Below are 16,397 nucleotides of genomic sequence, written 5' to 3' on the forward strand. Positions count from 1 at the left end.
ACACGTCTTACGAAAGTGTTTCACCACTGTTTCAATGCTCTTCGGATCGCATCATTTATATGGATAAATGTTTTCCAATTGAATAGACTAAATATTAAATGGAAGAAATGACAATAAAATAAAAAAGCAATTTCCTCAATAATCAAAATACTTTTTAAATGTAACTGTATTCTGATTACCAAAGATGTCAACTGTAACTGTATTAAAATAGTTACTAATATTTTGTATTTTAAAAATGTAATCCCTTACATGTATTACATTACTCCTCAACCCTGTATCTATACACTCACTGAGTACGTTATTAGGAACACAATGGCCCCAACGAGGTCTTCTGCTGTTCCCAGGAGATCAGCAGTTACAGAAATACTCAAACCAGCCCGTCTGACACCAACAATAATGGTCTAAATCACTGAGAACACATTATTTCCCCATTCTGATGGTTGATGTGAACATTAACTGAAGCCCCTGACCCGTATCTGCGTGATTGTACGAACTGGACTGCTGCCACATGATTGGCTGATTAGATAATCGCATGAATAATCAAAATAACCCATATGCCACATGATCTGTAAAGTCATAGTTTCACAATTTTGTTATCTGAGAGGAATGTTTTGAGTACAAAGTTCCACACTCGGACTACAATACAGAGTGTTCCTCTGGACTGCATATGTTGTCCGGCACAGCCCAGTATGACCTCAGAGGTGTTTCTCAAGGAAATCCCTCTCCCTTCGAGGTACAATGACAGAGTTTCCTGTTTAGAGAAGCTGAATCCGGCTACTGGATTACACACACACACACACACACACACACATGTAGTGTTTCCATGTTTTATGGGGACTTTCCATAGACATAATGGTTTTTATACTGTACAAACTTTATATTCTATCCCCTAAACCTAACCCTACCCCTAAACCTAACCTTCACAGAAAACTTTCTGCATTTTTACATTTTCAAAAAACATAATTTAGTATGATTTATAAGCTGTTTTCCTCATGGGGACCGACAAAATTTCCCCACAAGGTCAAAAATTTCAGGTTTTATTGTCCTTATGGTGACATTTGGTCCCCACAAAGTGATAAATACACGCTCACACACACACACTCCACTAGTAGTGTAATTCAAAGAGCAGTTGTGTTCAACATACTTACCTAAAAACTAGGCTTTTTTCTTTATTTAATTATTTAGTCTAACAACTAGTGTGTGTGCACACTAGAATGGCACAAGGGAAAACTGTAGAGAGAGAAACGAGGTTGAAATCATCCTGTATTACAATTATGAGTCATTTAATTTAGTATTTTCAGAGAATGAAAGCCATTCAGTTGAGAGCAGAACACAAATACAGTGTATGTATAGTGAATGTAAATACTAGTTATTTAATCAAATAACTTGCAGAAAGAAATGCTAGACATTTATAAATGAAACCAAAACATATCATAACATAGTAATGATATCTATACGCAGCAACTATATAGGCTAGGCCGAAATGGTCGTATCTTCAAGTAAGCAGGGGCAATTCATTTACCACTAAATGCTGCATCAGCAACAAGCTGAGAAAAGTCGAATGCCAAGACCAGCCCACTTCAAGAAGTCCTGCTCCAAGGTTCACTCTCACATCAGCTACTGGCGGCTCAGTTTGTGAATTGCACGCGGGACATGAGGGAGCGAAACAGGAGTACAGCCGGACTGTCATTTCCCATGCAATGCAGCGAGGTTAAAAGGTACGATATTTATATTGGTATTTAAGTCTCAAGCGAAGTTCGATTTTGGTATAAATCGCTTCTTTTATATTGCATTAAGGAAAACTGAATCAAGTATGGGAACCATTCGTGATAGCGCTGGTTTAGGCATGAATGGAATTTTCACGCATTCGCCGACGGTAATTTGTCGATAATTTGTTCGGTTCGATAATATCGGAATTTTTTAAGAGATTAACTTATTTGTATTTTAATAAAATTAAGAGTTAAAACTCGCACAAATATTAGTTCTATATGCTACATAGGCTGTTTAAGATTTTTAAACGTTTCGATATTCCGATATTAATTTGGATGATACTGTTGCAATTATTTAACTCAATGACTATGCTAAAAAACTATTGCGGTCTCAGACGTGGGATTCTCCTACTACTGACTCATTTAAACTCCTACATGTTTCTCTCAACACATTTCACTTTTTCAAAATTTGTTAAATTTATGTCCCAATTAAAAACAATCCTATGTCTTCTATAAAAATAGCACATTATCTATTATTTCTCTGCTGAAACGGTTTAGCTAGTAAGTAATTGCGTCCTTAGAGAATACGTATCTATGCAGATTATTTCTGTTTAGTAAAACATTAGTGTAGGTACAAGTCGTTTCTAAATGTCAAATTAGCATGCTTTGTTAAAGTAAGCAATGTATTTTCATTGCTTTTATGTTTTTATATACCATTCAAAATTGATATATGGCCTTATATGAACACATATATAAATTGATAGTTTATATATTTGAGCATATACAGTACTGTGCAAAATTTTAGGCACTTGTGAAAAATGTTGCATAGTGAGTCTTCAAAAAAGAACGACATAAATAGTTTTTATTTATCACTTAATGTCATACAAAGTCCAGTAAACATAAAAAGCTAAATCAATATTCGATGTGACCACCTTTGCCTTTAAAACAGCCCCAATGTTAGACTCGGTTAGACTAGGTACACCTGGACAGTTCTTCTTGGTTGTTGGCAGATTGGATGTTTCAAGCTTCTTGGTGAATTTGCAACTTCTGTCTCAATTGCTTCTGGCTCTTTATGTAATCTCAGACTGACTCAGTCAGTTGTTCAGTTGGGGGCTTTGTGGGGGCCATGACATCTGTTGCTGGACTCCCTGTTCTTCATAATCTTTTCTATTTGCAAAAGTAATGTTTGGAAGTCTAATATTTATATTTCCTATAGAAACACTAAAGCTGAAGATATAAATAACCATCTTAAGACAAATGCGTTTGTGAAGACTTACACAGTACTGTTTGTACATATTCAGTGTACAAATTCCACTAGGGCCTGTTTGGGAAAATATTAGTTGGATATATGAAATGGCCATTTTTGTAGTGTTTTGAAATCTATGTTGCAAATGTGGCATTTTTATGTCTGTGAAAAACATCTATTAACATTTATTTAATACATGTGTCAAAATATACAATTTTGGCATGGTACTAGATACTCCTACTAAGTACGGATGTATTGTGAAAATTAAGCTTAACCTCATGATTTAAACTATTTTACATTATTCTCTTATGCTCTTCATTTCAGTTCCCTCTTGTGGCCTTTGAGAATATAGCAAAACTGTGATCTGAGCATCAAGGAGGAATTTTTTCAAACAAATGAGCCAGCAACACCTGAAGCATATGCTACTACTGTTAAAATATTCTTGAGAGTGGTTCTATCTACATTGGTGGAATATGGCAAAAAATGGGACTACATTTTTAACAGAGATCCTTTAGAAAATATTACTTTTTTAGACAGAAAAAACTTGGAAAAACAATGGAATATTCATATGATGACAGTGCTGCTGTTGCTCCAACACTGCCTCCGATGACCCCCTCTCCAGGCTACCTGCTCAGAATGTTCCGGGAGTATCAGAGCAATGCAGTCATCATGGCCCATTACAACTTCACTGGAAAACTGAAAGAGAACAAGTACCGGGATGGACTGAAACCAGAGGCAATTGTGTTTCTCATAATTTGTCTTCTCATTGTGGTGGAAAATGCCATTGTTCTGGTGGCAATTTGGAAAAACAAAAAATTCCACATGCCCATGTACTACTTGCTGGGCAACTTGACTCTTTCAGACTTGTTAGCAGGCTTCACCTACATGGTAAACATTGTGACATCGGGGGCAAACACTCTTAAAATGACTCCAGTACTGTGGTTCCTCAGGGAAGGTGGTGTGTTTATCACTCTTTCTGCATCCATCATCAGCCTTCTTGCCATTGCCATTGAGCGCCATGTCACGATGGTGCGGATGAAGCCATACCAAGGGGCCAAGCGTGGGCGAATGTTCGGTTTGATCGGCGCAAGTTGGGTTCTGTCGATTTTACTGGGCGTGCTCCCCATCATGGGTTGGAACTGCATGGGAAACCTGGACACGTGTTCTACTGTCCTGCCTCTTTACGCCAAGAGCTTCATTCTCTTCTGCATTACTGTGTTCACTCTGATCCTTCTGGCCATCGTGGTGCTCTACGTACGTATCTTCCACATAGTGAAGTCCAATACGCAACAGTTAGGCTGTGTTCCACAGCGCAAAGGTCTGGCAAAGAGGTCCCAGAAGTATCTGGCTCTGCTGAAGACGGTCACCATCGTTCTTGGAGTCTTCATTGCCTGCTGGCTGCCTCTCTTTGTGCTTCTTCTGCTGGACTTCTGCTGTCCTGCTGAAAGCTGTGAGGTGCTGTTCAAGGCAGATTACTTCCTGGGCATCGCCATGATCAATTCACTTCTAAACCCCATCATTTATACCCTAACTAGTAAAGATATGCGAAGAGCAATACTGAGACTGGTCTGCAGCTATTGTCTGCTGACAAAAGATGGACAGGTGAAGAAGTTTGGAATGCCTTTCCTGGACTGTAGCACAAGTAAGAATGAGGTGCCGTCACACAGGCTGGGGGGCCTGGAGACAACCGTCTCCTCTGGTAACTTTTCACCATCCACTATTAAAGCGATCTACCCAAAGATGTTCAAGAACTGAACAAGAGAAAATAATAATAAAGGTTCAGATGAGGTCTCCTCATTCAGCCTGCCCTCTGAATATGTATTAAACCAAAAAGGGGACATGTTGGACGTGCTGAAAAATTCAAACAGGAGAATATCTTCTAGTGACAGAGATCGAACTTTTGTGATCCCGAACTTGCATTAAAGCAAACCATGACCCTGCCACATGATGTGGAAAAGCAGACAAATTGAATTTTACTGTGATAGAAATACCAGTGTTTAAAATGGATTGTCTGAAGGTCAGTCTGGCTAGACGGGGGCTATATTCCTTTGTTCCAAAATAACATTAAACACTGACCTCAAAAGAGGCAATTTCTCGAAATGGTTGCTCAGGCATGTTGTTAAAATGCTTTAAAGAGAACTCATATGATGTTTGCTGTTATATAAGACTCGGACGTACACATCCAGCAATAATCTGAATATACCAAGTCATTTTCACCACCACATGCTGGCTGAAACATACAAATTAAGAAACTTTATGGTGAAAAGATGCACAGGAAATACTGGGTTGATGCTTCTACACAAACACATCATAAAATGTGTGGACAGTTTAAGATGCACGCAACCAAAAACAACAAAGTGATTATTTTTTACATTGACTTGTGAGATGCACCAATATTATTGTATGCATTTTGGGAAATTGTTTTTAATGTTGTAAATACAAGCTCCCCGTAACCCAAAATGTTAATTCCTGAAAGTTTAGTTATACTTGTCTTTATTTACCAACAGTAAATATATTTTCAGCTGACATTAAGTGACACAAGCTATATAAATATTGTATATTTTATAAATATTGTAACAAAGATTTACATGTAATCATATGGGATGACTTAATTCATATGTTGCAGTTTGCAGTGAAAAAAAATAACAGCACTGATTTTCTGGACATTTTTAATTCTGTAAAAACTGTCTGTCTTTGTTTTAAAAACAGAGTGCATTAGCATTTGTTTAAATGTATTTTGTTTATCCTAAATTATGAGCCTTATAAACATTTTTATATGTGCAAAATTGTGTTTTTCTTGAATGTTTTGCAGTTTGTGAGTTTTATGTCAATCCCAAAGCATAACTGCAGCAAAAGCGGTATTGATTTGTTTGTACTAAAACAAATGGTTAATAAATTATATTTTAGCTTTGTCCCACTTTATATTTCTCATCAAATATGAAAAAATGGGTTAAAATATACATGTGACGGTTTATGTGCAGAAACAAAAATAGTTTTGCTCAATAAATGCAGTGGAAACTTTATCCATTACTGTGTTATGAGCAAATACATCTGATAATTTGTGGCGATCTTTAAAACCACAAATGCACAAATCAAACTGTAAAGAAAAGCTCGCTTAGTGAAATGAGATGATTTCCAATTGCTACAATCACACCACATGTTAACCAGGCATAAACTAAACTATGATCAATGCGGTTTTGACATTTCACAGGCCATGAGCCACACAACATTTTCTCACTGCTTTGTCTTTGCAACAAAAAAAAACCCTGCAGAAAAAGGTCATTCGCTCGTGCCAGTCCGGATGTTTACCAAAATTGAAACAGCATGTCTCTGCATCTCAGAAACAAGGTTATTGTGTGACTCATTTATGAAGTTAGACAAGCAAAGGTTAAATTGGTCACGCAATCATGATGGGATAACTAAGCTGAATATCTATATTCATTGTTGTCATATGTTATATAAAATGAAGATTAATTTTATAAAATAAATATTTACATTTATTAAAACTAATATATATATAAAAATATGTATATAAAATTAAGTATTTAATGCATCTACCTGGATCATGACCAGCGCTTCTCACTTCACTACATTTTATAAAAATACACAGTATCATATATTTCAGGACATCTCAACAGTTTCCATTTTTTAGGTGTCCAGTGGTGAATTAGATATTAGACTTGAGGCACCGACTCAATTCATGTCAATAAATCATTCCATGTGCGATACAAGTTGAGCTCAATCAACAGTATTTGTGGCTTAATGTTGATTACCACCAAAAAAAAACATTTCGACTTCGACTCCCCCCTTAAAATAGAAGAAGCACAGTGGCTCAGTGTCAACCTCCAGGAGTTATGGTGGCGTAGTGGTCTAAAGCACATAACTGTAAATCAGAAGGTCACTGGTTCGATTCCCACAGCCACCAACATTGTGTCCTTGAGCAAGGCACTTAACTCCAGGTTGCTCCGGGGGGATTGTCCCTGTAATAAGTGCACTGTAAGTCACTTTGGATAAAAGCATCTGCCAAATGCATAAATGTATATGTAAGAAGCAAAAATGGAGGTTACAGCGAGGCACTTACAATGGAAGTGAATGGAGACATGTGGTTTAAAGGCAGAAATGTGAAGCTTATCATTTTATAATATCACTTCCATTAATTCTCTTAAAACATGTGTATTATTTGAGCTATAAAGTTGTTTAAATCATTGTTTTAAGGTTTACAGCGTCGTAGGTTTCATCGTCATGGCAAAGATGTTGCACAATTGGATATAACTTTACACAGAAAAGATTAGCAAGTGGTTTTATCACACTCAAATCATGTTAACACACAAAACAGTGAGAACCAGTGAGTATTTTAATGTTTAATAATTGGCCCCATTGTCTTCCATTGCAAGTGCCTCACTTTGCACAAAGAAAGAAAATTCATTCATTCATAATTTGAAATTACTGTTTGTGGTAATCAACATTATGGTACAAATGCTGTCAATTGACCTGAACTTGTTTTAAACCTGGAACATTGCTTTAATATGACTTCCATGCTGCTAGCCAGCAAAAATGAAAAATCAAATAAAGTACTTTTAGGCTTAAACACAATAGGAATGAAATGAAAAAGTGAAATGAATTGCCAATGTGCAAATCTCTTCACACCAAGAGCAGAACAGGAATTTAATTTAAATATACTATGTTTTTACTTATACTGTATAAAGCCATTTGCAACAAATTGTTTCACTGTTTCAGAGGATCAGATTTATTCCTCTATGGAAATTACAGGGGGAGCCTAATATTAAAAATACTCACAAATGCTTTTCCAGGAATGCAAAAAGTGCATTTTCAGCATGGGAGACGTACTTTTAAATGTATAGTGACATCTTGTGGTGTGAGACTCAAGAGTAGCAAGTGAGTCAAATTTATTAACAAACATACAAAACACACACACACACACACACACACACACACACACACACACATATATACATACATAAACAACAGACAGATGTTTTTGGCAAACATTTCGGGACTAAAATAATTATGCGTGTACAGGGTCTACCACTCGGTATTAACCAGGCTCCACAGCTCGTCGCTGACATCACAGGAGGAACGGACGGACGTGTCTATGTTGATGGGGGTCACCACATCAGCACCATAGGACACTGACAAGAGACAAACAGGGATTTCAGACTGTCTAGAATATAAAGCTATTCAGATAATCAAGAGTATATAAATGTGACAGGATTACCTCCCCTCAGTATAAGTGGCTCAGTGTCGACCTCCAGCTTTATCTTGGTAACTTTGGAGAAGAGCTGAGCAACATATCTAAAAATCAGAAAAACAGAATTTACAGCAGACGTGATTTCAAGTCTTCTGAAGGCATACGATCACTTCGCCTGATGAACAGACTGAAATTTAAGTTGCTATATTCACTCTCAAATCAAATCACAGCTTAAATATGGCAACACATAAATAACATCAACCCTCATTGGTTCTTGCGCATTGAAGTTTGATGTTATTGACGTGTCGCAATATTTGATTTAGGAGTGAATAGCGACTTAAATTTCAGTGTGTTTATCATAAAATTGATCGTATGCATTCAGAAGACTTGGAATGTGATCAACGAGTTACATGGTTTACTTTTATGACACTTTGGGGAGATTATTTTAAGCTTTAAGGCTAGGGATACACGATATATCAGTGGACATAACGGTATCTGCCGATAAATGTGAATTTTGTAGTTTTTGGTTATCAGTCCAATAAGAAAAATAGGCAGATCAATTGTGGCTTTTCAGGCACACACTACTCACCATGAGGTTTTGATCTGCACAAATGTCCATATAGGTGCATCCCTATTTAAGACCTATTCACACCAAGACCGAATTTTTGAATGTTAGTTTTTAATGTACATTGTACAATGTACAAATGTTTTGTATTATTGTACATTATTTAATATGTATATCTGTGCCTGTTATATTATCCTGCCATTAAAAATAGCAGTAAAGTTCGGTAATTCATTTGGACTAAGCTTATTGTCAAATATCACATTAAAAAAGACTCTTTACATGCAATACTTTACTCTGGGTGTAGACAAGCAAACTGCCAAACCTCACTATTAAAGGGGTCATGACATGAGAAACCAAATTTTCCTTGATCTTTTGGTATATAAGAGGTCTTTGTATCATTAAAACGTCCTGCAAGTTTAATATTTTAAGACGTCCTCCCCATTCTAAACGAATCATTTATTTAATCAAGCTCAAAATACAGCTCGTTCTGGATTCATGGTTAGAAGTGACGTGTCGGTTAGAAGTGACGTAACAGCGTTTGCATATGACCGCCTCCAGCACAAGATAACTACGCTTTAAGCGCAAGACAACTACGCTCATTTCAGTATCGCCGTGCGCCTCACAAGTGTTCAGTCGATGGACAGCGAGCTCTGACAGAGACTACTTGTGCACAGGAAAATTACGATGCCACACAGATGTGCTGTTCCTGGCTGTGGTCAAACAAAACCTCTGAATAAGCTGCCGAAAGATCCAGACGTCAGGGAAAAATGGATGCAGTTTATTTTTTGCGGACGACCCAGTCACGGCAGTGTTAACTTAAGCGTTTGTTCTGTACATTTTAAGGATGACTGTTTTGAGAACAAATCTCAATATGATGCTGGCTTTGCCAGAAAACTGTTGCTCAAAGATAAGTCCGTGCCGACTATTCTGGGAACAACGACGACGCAAACTGTAAGTAATCTATTTTAAACTTTAAACTACTTTTTAAAGCGCAATTTCATTCATTATGAATAATCACAGTGTTTTTACTTAGTTTACTTGCATATTGTTCTGGCTGGGAGCGTCAATAATTGATACATAGGCACTGACGTTAGCCAATCATAACAGTGGGCGTTAACACTGAAGTCTTAAATGGAAAACGCCCCCAAAACAGACTGTTTGAATCAGAGGATGAGAAACAGGGTGGGAAAAGGTCATAAATCACTAGATTTTAAAAGTTTTTCTTAAAAAAAAATATATTAATACTATAATTGCACCTAAGGGAACATAATAATACAATAAAAAAAACCATGTCATGACCCCTTTAAATTTTTTTGCAAGGATGAAATAATACAAAATATATTCCTGCAATGGTGCTCTTTTTCTCACAACGCACAATAAACCCTGATTTCAACCCTAATAAAAACAAAGAGGAGTGATTGGTCAATTATATATCCATTACAGATGAATGACGTTTTTAAGACAGTGACGTCTGAGGTATCAGAGATCACGTGCATTAAGAAATGGTTTTCATCTTGCCCTTTACACACTGAGATTTGACGAGATTCCTTGAATCTTTTAACTATATTGTGCACTGTAGAGCGAAATGCCCAAAATACTTCCAATTTGTCTTTTGGGGAACATTGTTCTCAAAGTGCTGGATTATTTGCTGAAGCATCTGTGGGCAAATTGACAAGTCTTGAATGATCCTTGCTCTTGATGGACATGGCTGTTTTTGGAGGCTCCCTATATAATATGACACGATTGCATCACCTGTTTAACATCTTCTGTTTCACATCACCTTATTATTTTAACTCGTCAAATGGCTTTTAGTCTAAAATTGCCCGTCTCAACATTTTTGGAGCGTGTTTCCATCATCCGATTTGAAAATGCAGTACATTTTCAAACAACAATGAAATTAACAAGGAAAAACATCATGTGTAGTTGTAGAGCTTTCAATATAGCAAAGTGTGAATATAAATGACAAATCACTCCTTTTTGTATTTATTAGCATTTTTCATACAGTCCCAACTTTTTCGGAATTTGGGTTGTACTCGTAGCAAAATATATGTGCAAATATAAAGACAGAAGACACTGGATGGAAGCAACAGCACTTTTAACTCATCTCACTCGCACCAAAAACACAAATTCTATATTACTCAAAATGCATAAAAAACAGGAAAGAATATAATGAAACAGTTATGCCAAATTATTGCCTTAATTGCGTTACATATATATTAATCTGTTGCATTCTCATGACAGCTGAATACTTTAAGATTGATGCATAATTTATTGTTCACTTGATAAGAACACATTTTTTGTTGATATGAATAAATGTTTGTACAACAGCGCCACCTATTGTACAGGAAGAAATCCTTCTTCATTTTATTTGTTTTGGTGTGAACAGACCTTTAATCGGCAGTTTGTCTCACAAAACCATCATGAATTGGGTATTAACAGGCCTTTAAAGCAAGTCACAATCAACTGCCACTGTTTTTAAATCAGTGAACGGAACACTTTTTAAAATATCTCCTTTTGTGTTCCGCAGAAGAAAGAAAGTCATTTGTGTTTGGAGCAACATGAGGGAGTAAATAAGGGTAAACCATTCCTTTAAACTGTTAAGCCAAGTTTAGCGCTTACATGACTGAAGGAATGACCTCAGTTGTGTCCTCATCCACTTCCTGTTGCAGGGTTTGAATTTCTTGCTCAGCATCTCGAAGTCTTTCCATCTCTTGCTGTAAGAATCTGGTGCATGAGTCAAGGCACATGCCACAGAGAACAACTAAACACTAAGAGCTGCAAAGTACATGCTCATAAATAATTAAAAAACAGAGCTTGTCTTGAAACTCTAGGGATTAAAGGAATGTTCCGGATTTAATACAAGTTAAACTCAATCAACAGCATTTTTGGCTCAATGGTCAAATAATTTTTGTGTTAATCAATATTATTCTACAAATGCTTTCAAAAGAGCTTAACTTGAAAAAAACTCAACCAATTATGTATGCATCACACCAATATTAACAGTGTGTCTTGGTCACCTGACCTCTAGCGTAACGTTAATAAACATATTTGAATGGCTTTTAGTAGTTCTATTGAAAGAAAATTCTGGTTGGGGTTTCTGGTTGAAGGATACTCCTGCTCTGAGTTCAAGGTGTGACTTTTGGACAGGCTTCTCTGAACTTCCTGTTCCATTCTCTCGATCTCCTGCATCATCTGCGTCTCCTGCCCCTCTAAATATAGCAGTTTCTTGCTGACCTCCTCCTCTGTATGCACAAGACCTTTAAAGAGAGGACAATATATTTTTTGGTTACATATTATTTCAAATGTATAGCCACAAGCCGTAAACATTATACGTCAACATGATTTTAGTGAGAAAACAAATAGCTTACTAACAATTACTGTGTAAAGTTATAGCCAGTATAACAACTTAGTTGTCATGACGACATGACGTTGCTAAACCCCGTACTCTGCCAAACACTGTAACGCTGGTAAATCCCTGATGTTGTCACACTCAAATCATGTTTAACATATTTAATATTAAAATCTTGTGACCATAAATCAAAAACAGTGTGTATTTTTACATTATTCGGACTGTATTTCATTTCATTGTAAGTGCTGCTGTACTGTCACGGCAAGTCAAAATGATTTTTGTGCCAGTTAGCATTATGCCACAAATGCTGTCGATTGAGCTTAACTTGAATTGAACATGGAACATTCCTTTTAAGCACTATCGACAGCATCTGAGTCATAATGCCAATTACCACAGAAAATCAATTGGACCTTTTCCTTATTTAAAAAATAAATAAATAAATAAAGGTTGCTCCGGGGGGATTGTCCCTGTAATAAGTGCACTGTAAGTCGCTTTGGATAAAAACATCTGCCAAATGCATAAATGCTAATGCTAAAGAGAGGCAAAAAACATGGTAGCAGTAATGCACTTAAAATGGAAGTAGCCTGTGACAGCTTTCCGGAGCGTTTAAAAGCAGAAATGTAAAGCTCATATTATTATAAAAGCAAAATCAATGTATTATTGAAGTTGTAAGGTTCTTAATCGTCCTTTTATTTAACTTTTCACAAATTTAGAAAGGTCTTTTACACTAATGTCATGCCAACATGCATAATGTTTTAGTCTTGTGGTGTGTTTATTATCTGGCCCAGTGTACTTCCATTGTAAGTACCATACTACAACCACAAAATAATGCTGTCAAAAGATCTATATTTATATTGGACCAGGAACTTTCCTCTAAAACTCCAAAGACAGTATGACCATTTTTCTAAATTACAGTTACCATATCATATATTTACAAAATTTCCTCCAGTATCAATAAAATATCTACAGTGGCAAGAAAAAGTATGTGAACGCTTTGGAATTAATTGGCAATAAAACGTGATCTCATCTTCACCAAACTCACAAGTAGAGACAAAATACAATGTGCTCAAGCCAACAACACACAAACAATTCTAATCTTTCATGTCTTTTTTGAACACATCCCATTTAGCATTCGCAGTGCTGTGGAAAAAGTGAACCCTTGTTCCGAAAATGTTTTTGAGTGGGACAGTATGAAAAATGCTAATAAATACAAAAAGGAGGGATTTGTCAATTATATTCACCTTTTGCTGTATTGAAAGCACCACAACTAAACATTATACAATGTTTTACCTTGTGATTTCATTGTTATATTTTAAAATGTATAGTTATTTAAAATCAGATGATTGCAACACGCTGCCAAAAAGATGGGACAGTTGAGTGTTTATCACTGTGTAACATCACCGTTTCTTCTAATAACATTTATTAAGCATTTAGGCACTGAAGACACAAGAAAGTGGAATTTCCCCCAATCATCCATTATTAGGTCTTTTGTAATTATACAGGGTCTTTCTTCATTGCCATATGGTACACTTCATAATGCACCACACATTCTCAATAGGAGAGGTTCAGGACTGCAGGCAGGCCAGTCTAGAATCTGCACTCTCTGCTTATGCAGCCATACACTTGAAATCTCGGCAGTATGTGGTTTGAAGTTGTCCTAGCTGGAAAATGCAGTGATGTCCCTGGAAAAGACAGTGCTGGATGGCAGTATATGTTGCTCCGAAATGTGTACATATCTGTCTGCACTCATGGTGTCCTCAGAGATGTGAGAGTTACCCATGCCATGGGCACCGACACACCCTGGCCAATACAGAAACTAGCTATTGGACCTGATGCTAATAACAGCTTGAATGGTCCTTTTCCTCAGAAACGCTTCTGGACAGTGATGATGTAGGGCTTCTACTTTGCATAGTGAAGTCTTAACTTGTATCTGTGGACACAGCGCGAGTGGTGTTGACTAACAAAGGTAGCTAAAGTAATCCCAAGCCCATGTTCATGATATCTATTACAGATGAATTATGTTTTTTAATACCGTGAAGTCTGAGGTATCAGAGATCACATGCATTCAGAAATGGTTTTTGTCTTGCCCTTTACGCACCATGATTTCACCAGATTCCTTGAATCTTTTACCTATATTGCGCACTGTAGAGGATGAAAATCCTTCCAATTTTTCTTTGGGGAACATTGTTCTGTTCACTGTTGGGAAAATGTACAAATCTTTAAGGACTTGGCTGTTTTTGGAAGCTCAGTATACAGTATTATGACACAATTGCCTCACCTGTTTAACATCTGTTTCACATCACCTTATTTCAACTCGTCAAATTGTTATTAGTCTACAATTACCCGGGTCTCAACTTTTTGGGGGCATTTTGTAATCATCCGATTTGAAATGACTGTACATTCCCCCCAACATCATATTGTGTGTAGTTGTGGTGCTTTCAATATCGCAATGGGTGAGGCATGCTTTTTTGCAAGGCATGGTCCACGTCAGCGGATGCTTCTTGTGAAAAGCGGATTCAAAATGTTGTAGTGCTTTTTATAAGTCAAAGTAGCTCAAGCCCACACCTTCAATCTCATTTCATTAATTGGATGCCAGGTTTTTAGCTTTTGTTGATGTCATTAGCCATGGGTTCACATACTTTTCCCATCCTACACTGTGAATATTTAAATGATGTATTCATATGTACAATATAATAATTTGTGTGTTATTAGTTAAAACAGATTGTGTTTGATCATTTTTGTAACTTAGATGAAGATACAAATTTTACGACAAATGTATCCATAATGGCTTGTAATTCCAAAGGGTTCACATACTTTTTCTTGCCGCTGTATATTTAAAAAAATAACATTAAGCGAAGCACTCTGTTCTAAAATCTTCTAAGGTTATTATTGAAACAATCAGAACATCCTTTAGATGAAATAGATTAAAATATTACTATTTAAGATCTCGGTTGTGGTCTTCTTGGTCTTGATGTGATGGTCAAAGAACTCCTGCAGCTTCTCTCTGGCTCCTTGAAGTGCACTCTCTGCCTTGCTGCTCTTGATGAAATCAATGAGTGATTCCCCGGATTTCTCAAGGTCATCATCATTTAATGCATCGGTCTGTGACATATCTGCGATTAAGTTATTTCTGCAGAGAAAACAAGCACACAAGAAGGTACATCTTTAAGAACTATATTGGCTAATGTGGCTTGAAACCAGAGGTAACAATTTGTTTCTCTACATCTGGGTATTATGAGCCATTGAGATTACATTATTTACAAATGCAAAACCTACATGGTGTTTTATAAATGAACAGATTCTTGCAACCAAATGTAGATCTTTTGATGAGATTATGATACTGTACGTATTTTATCAACAATAACATAAGATTATTTTTTTACCCCTTTCTTCAGAGGACACTTTTGAAATGTCCCAAATACACAATAGTCTCTAAAATTCACTGCATTACTCAAAAAATCCACAATACTATAGTTTGGCTCATTTGTATTGCAAATCAAAATTAACTTCGCATCTTTAAAAAAACAATATATGCTGAAAAATTAAACAGAACTTTATTAACTTTCATTTATTAAGGACGGTCATATGAAAAACGTGTATTATTCATATTTAATATTAATTAGAGATTGTTTTTGAACAAAACACCTGCCTAAAACTAATAGAATTATCAAATGTATATTATACATTTTTTTGTATACTAGCATTTAACACATTCCGAGAAACGAATATTGATTCAAATGTATTATATTCTTCTTTAAATTAGTGTAAACAAACTCACCCAACACATTCGCAGCTTCTCCTCCAGATTTCAAACTGGCGGGTGTTTGACGCGGTTTCCAAAACAGCGCCTGAACAAAACCACTTTCTTTAGTTTCTTTTAGAATTGATGTGTTTGGATGAAAACTCTTTATATCCCGGTATATTTTTTTTTTGGTCAAAATACATATTATGTTAAACCTCCAATACGTCCTTATAAACTACGTGAGATAACTATAAATTGCCCATTGAATTTCTGTCAGGCAACTCCGTGAGACACCCTACTTGAGCTTGCGATCGTGCAGATTTGCATCTTCCACACTACACTCATATTCTAGCTGTAGTATAGGAGTATGCGATTCTATTCATTATTATACGTATGCACTTTGTTATAACATTGCTAATTATTTACTATTACTCTTTAATAATTTTTCCACTAGGGTCTGTTAATTCAATTGAACGTAAATGTATTTAATTTATGCAAAATATTATTTTTAAATGAATCAACAACAGATTCATAGGCTGCATTTTATTTTATGTGGGTTATTTCGTGTAAGTTTTAG

The 16,397-nt window shown here is 36.2% G+C and overlaps 2 protein-coding genes across 2 annotated transcripts; one reads left to right on the forward strand and one right to left on the reverse strand.

Annotated features, from left to right (window-relative positions):
* Nucleotides 1-1,600: 1,600 nt before the first annotated feature.
* On the forward strand, nt 1,601-5,867 carry LOC127652843 (sphingosine 1-phosphate receptor 1-like). The gene is made up of 2 exons (XM_052139251.1): nt 1,601-1,718; nt 3,280-5,867. The coding sequence occupies exon 2, from the start codon at nt 3,511-3,513 to the stop codon at nt 4,708-4,710; it is 1,200 nt and encodes a 399-aa protein (XP_051995211.1). The 5' UTR covers nt 1,601-1,718; nt 3,280-3,510; the 3' UTR covers nt 4,711-5,867.
* A 665-nt stretch (nt 5,868-6,532) lies between these two features.
* On the reverse strand, nt 6,533-15,887 carry LOC127653315 (kinetochore protein Spc24-like). Its single transcript, XM_052139961.1, has 6 exons — nt 15,857-15,887; nt 15,015-15,208; nt 11,842-11,986; nt 11,349-11,453; nt 8,192-8,268; nt 6,533-8,105 (listed from the first exon to the last, which is right to left on the reverse strand). The coding sequence occupies exons 2-6, from the start codon at nt 15,187-15,189 to the stop codon at nt 7,999-8,001; spliced, it is 609 nt and encodes a 202-aa protein (XP_051995921.1). The 5' UTR covers nt 15,190-15,208; nt 15,857-15,887; the 3' UTR covers nt 6,533-7,998.
* Between the last annotated feature and the right edge of the window lie 510 nt (nt 15,888-16,397).

Source organism: Xyrauchen texanus, chromosome 12 (genome assembly GCF_025860055.1).
Source record: "Xyrauchen texanus isolate HMW12.3.18 chromosome 12, RBS_HiC_50CHRs, whole genome shotgun sequence".
NCBI lineage: Eukaryota > Metazoa > Chordata > Actinopteri > Cypriniformes > Catostomidae > Xyrauchen > Xyrauchen texanus.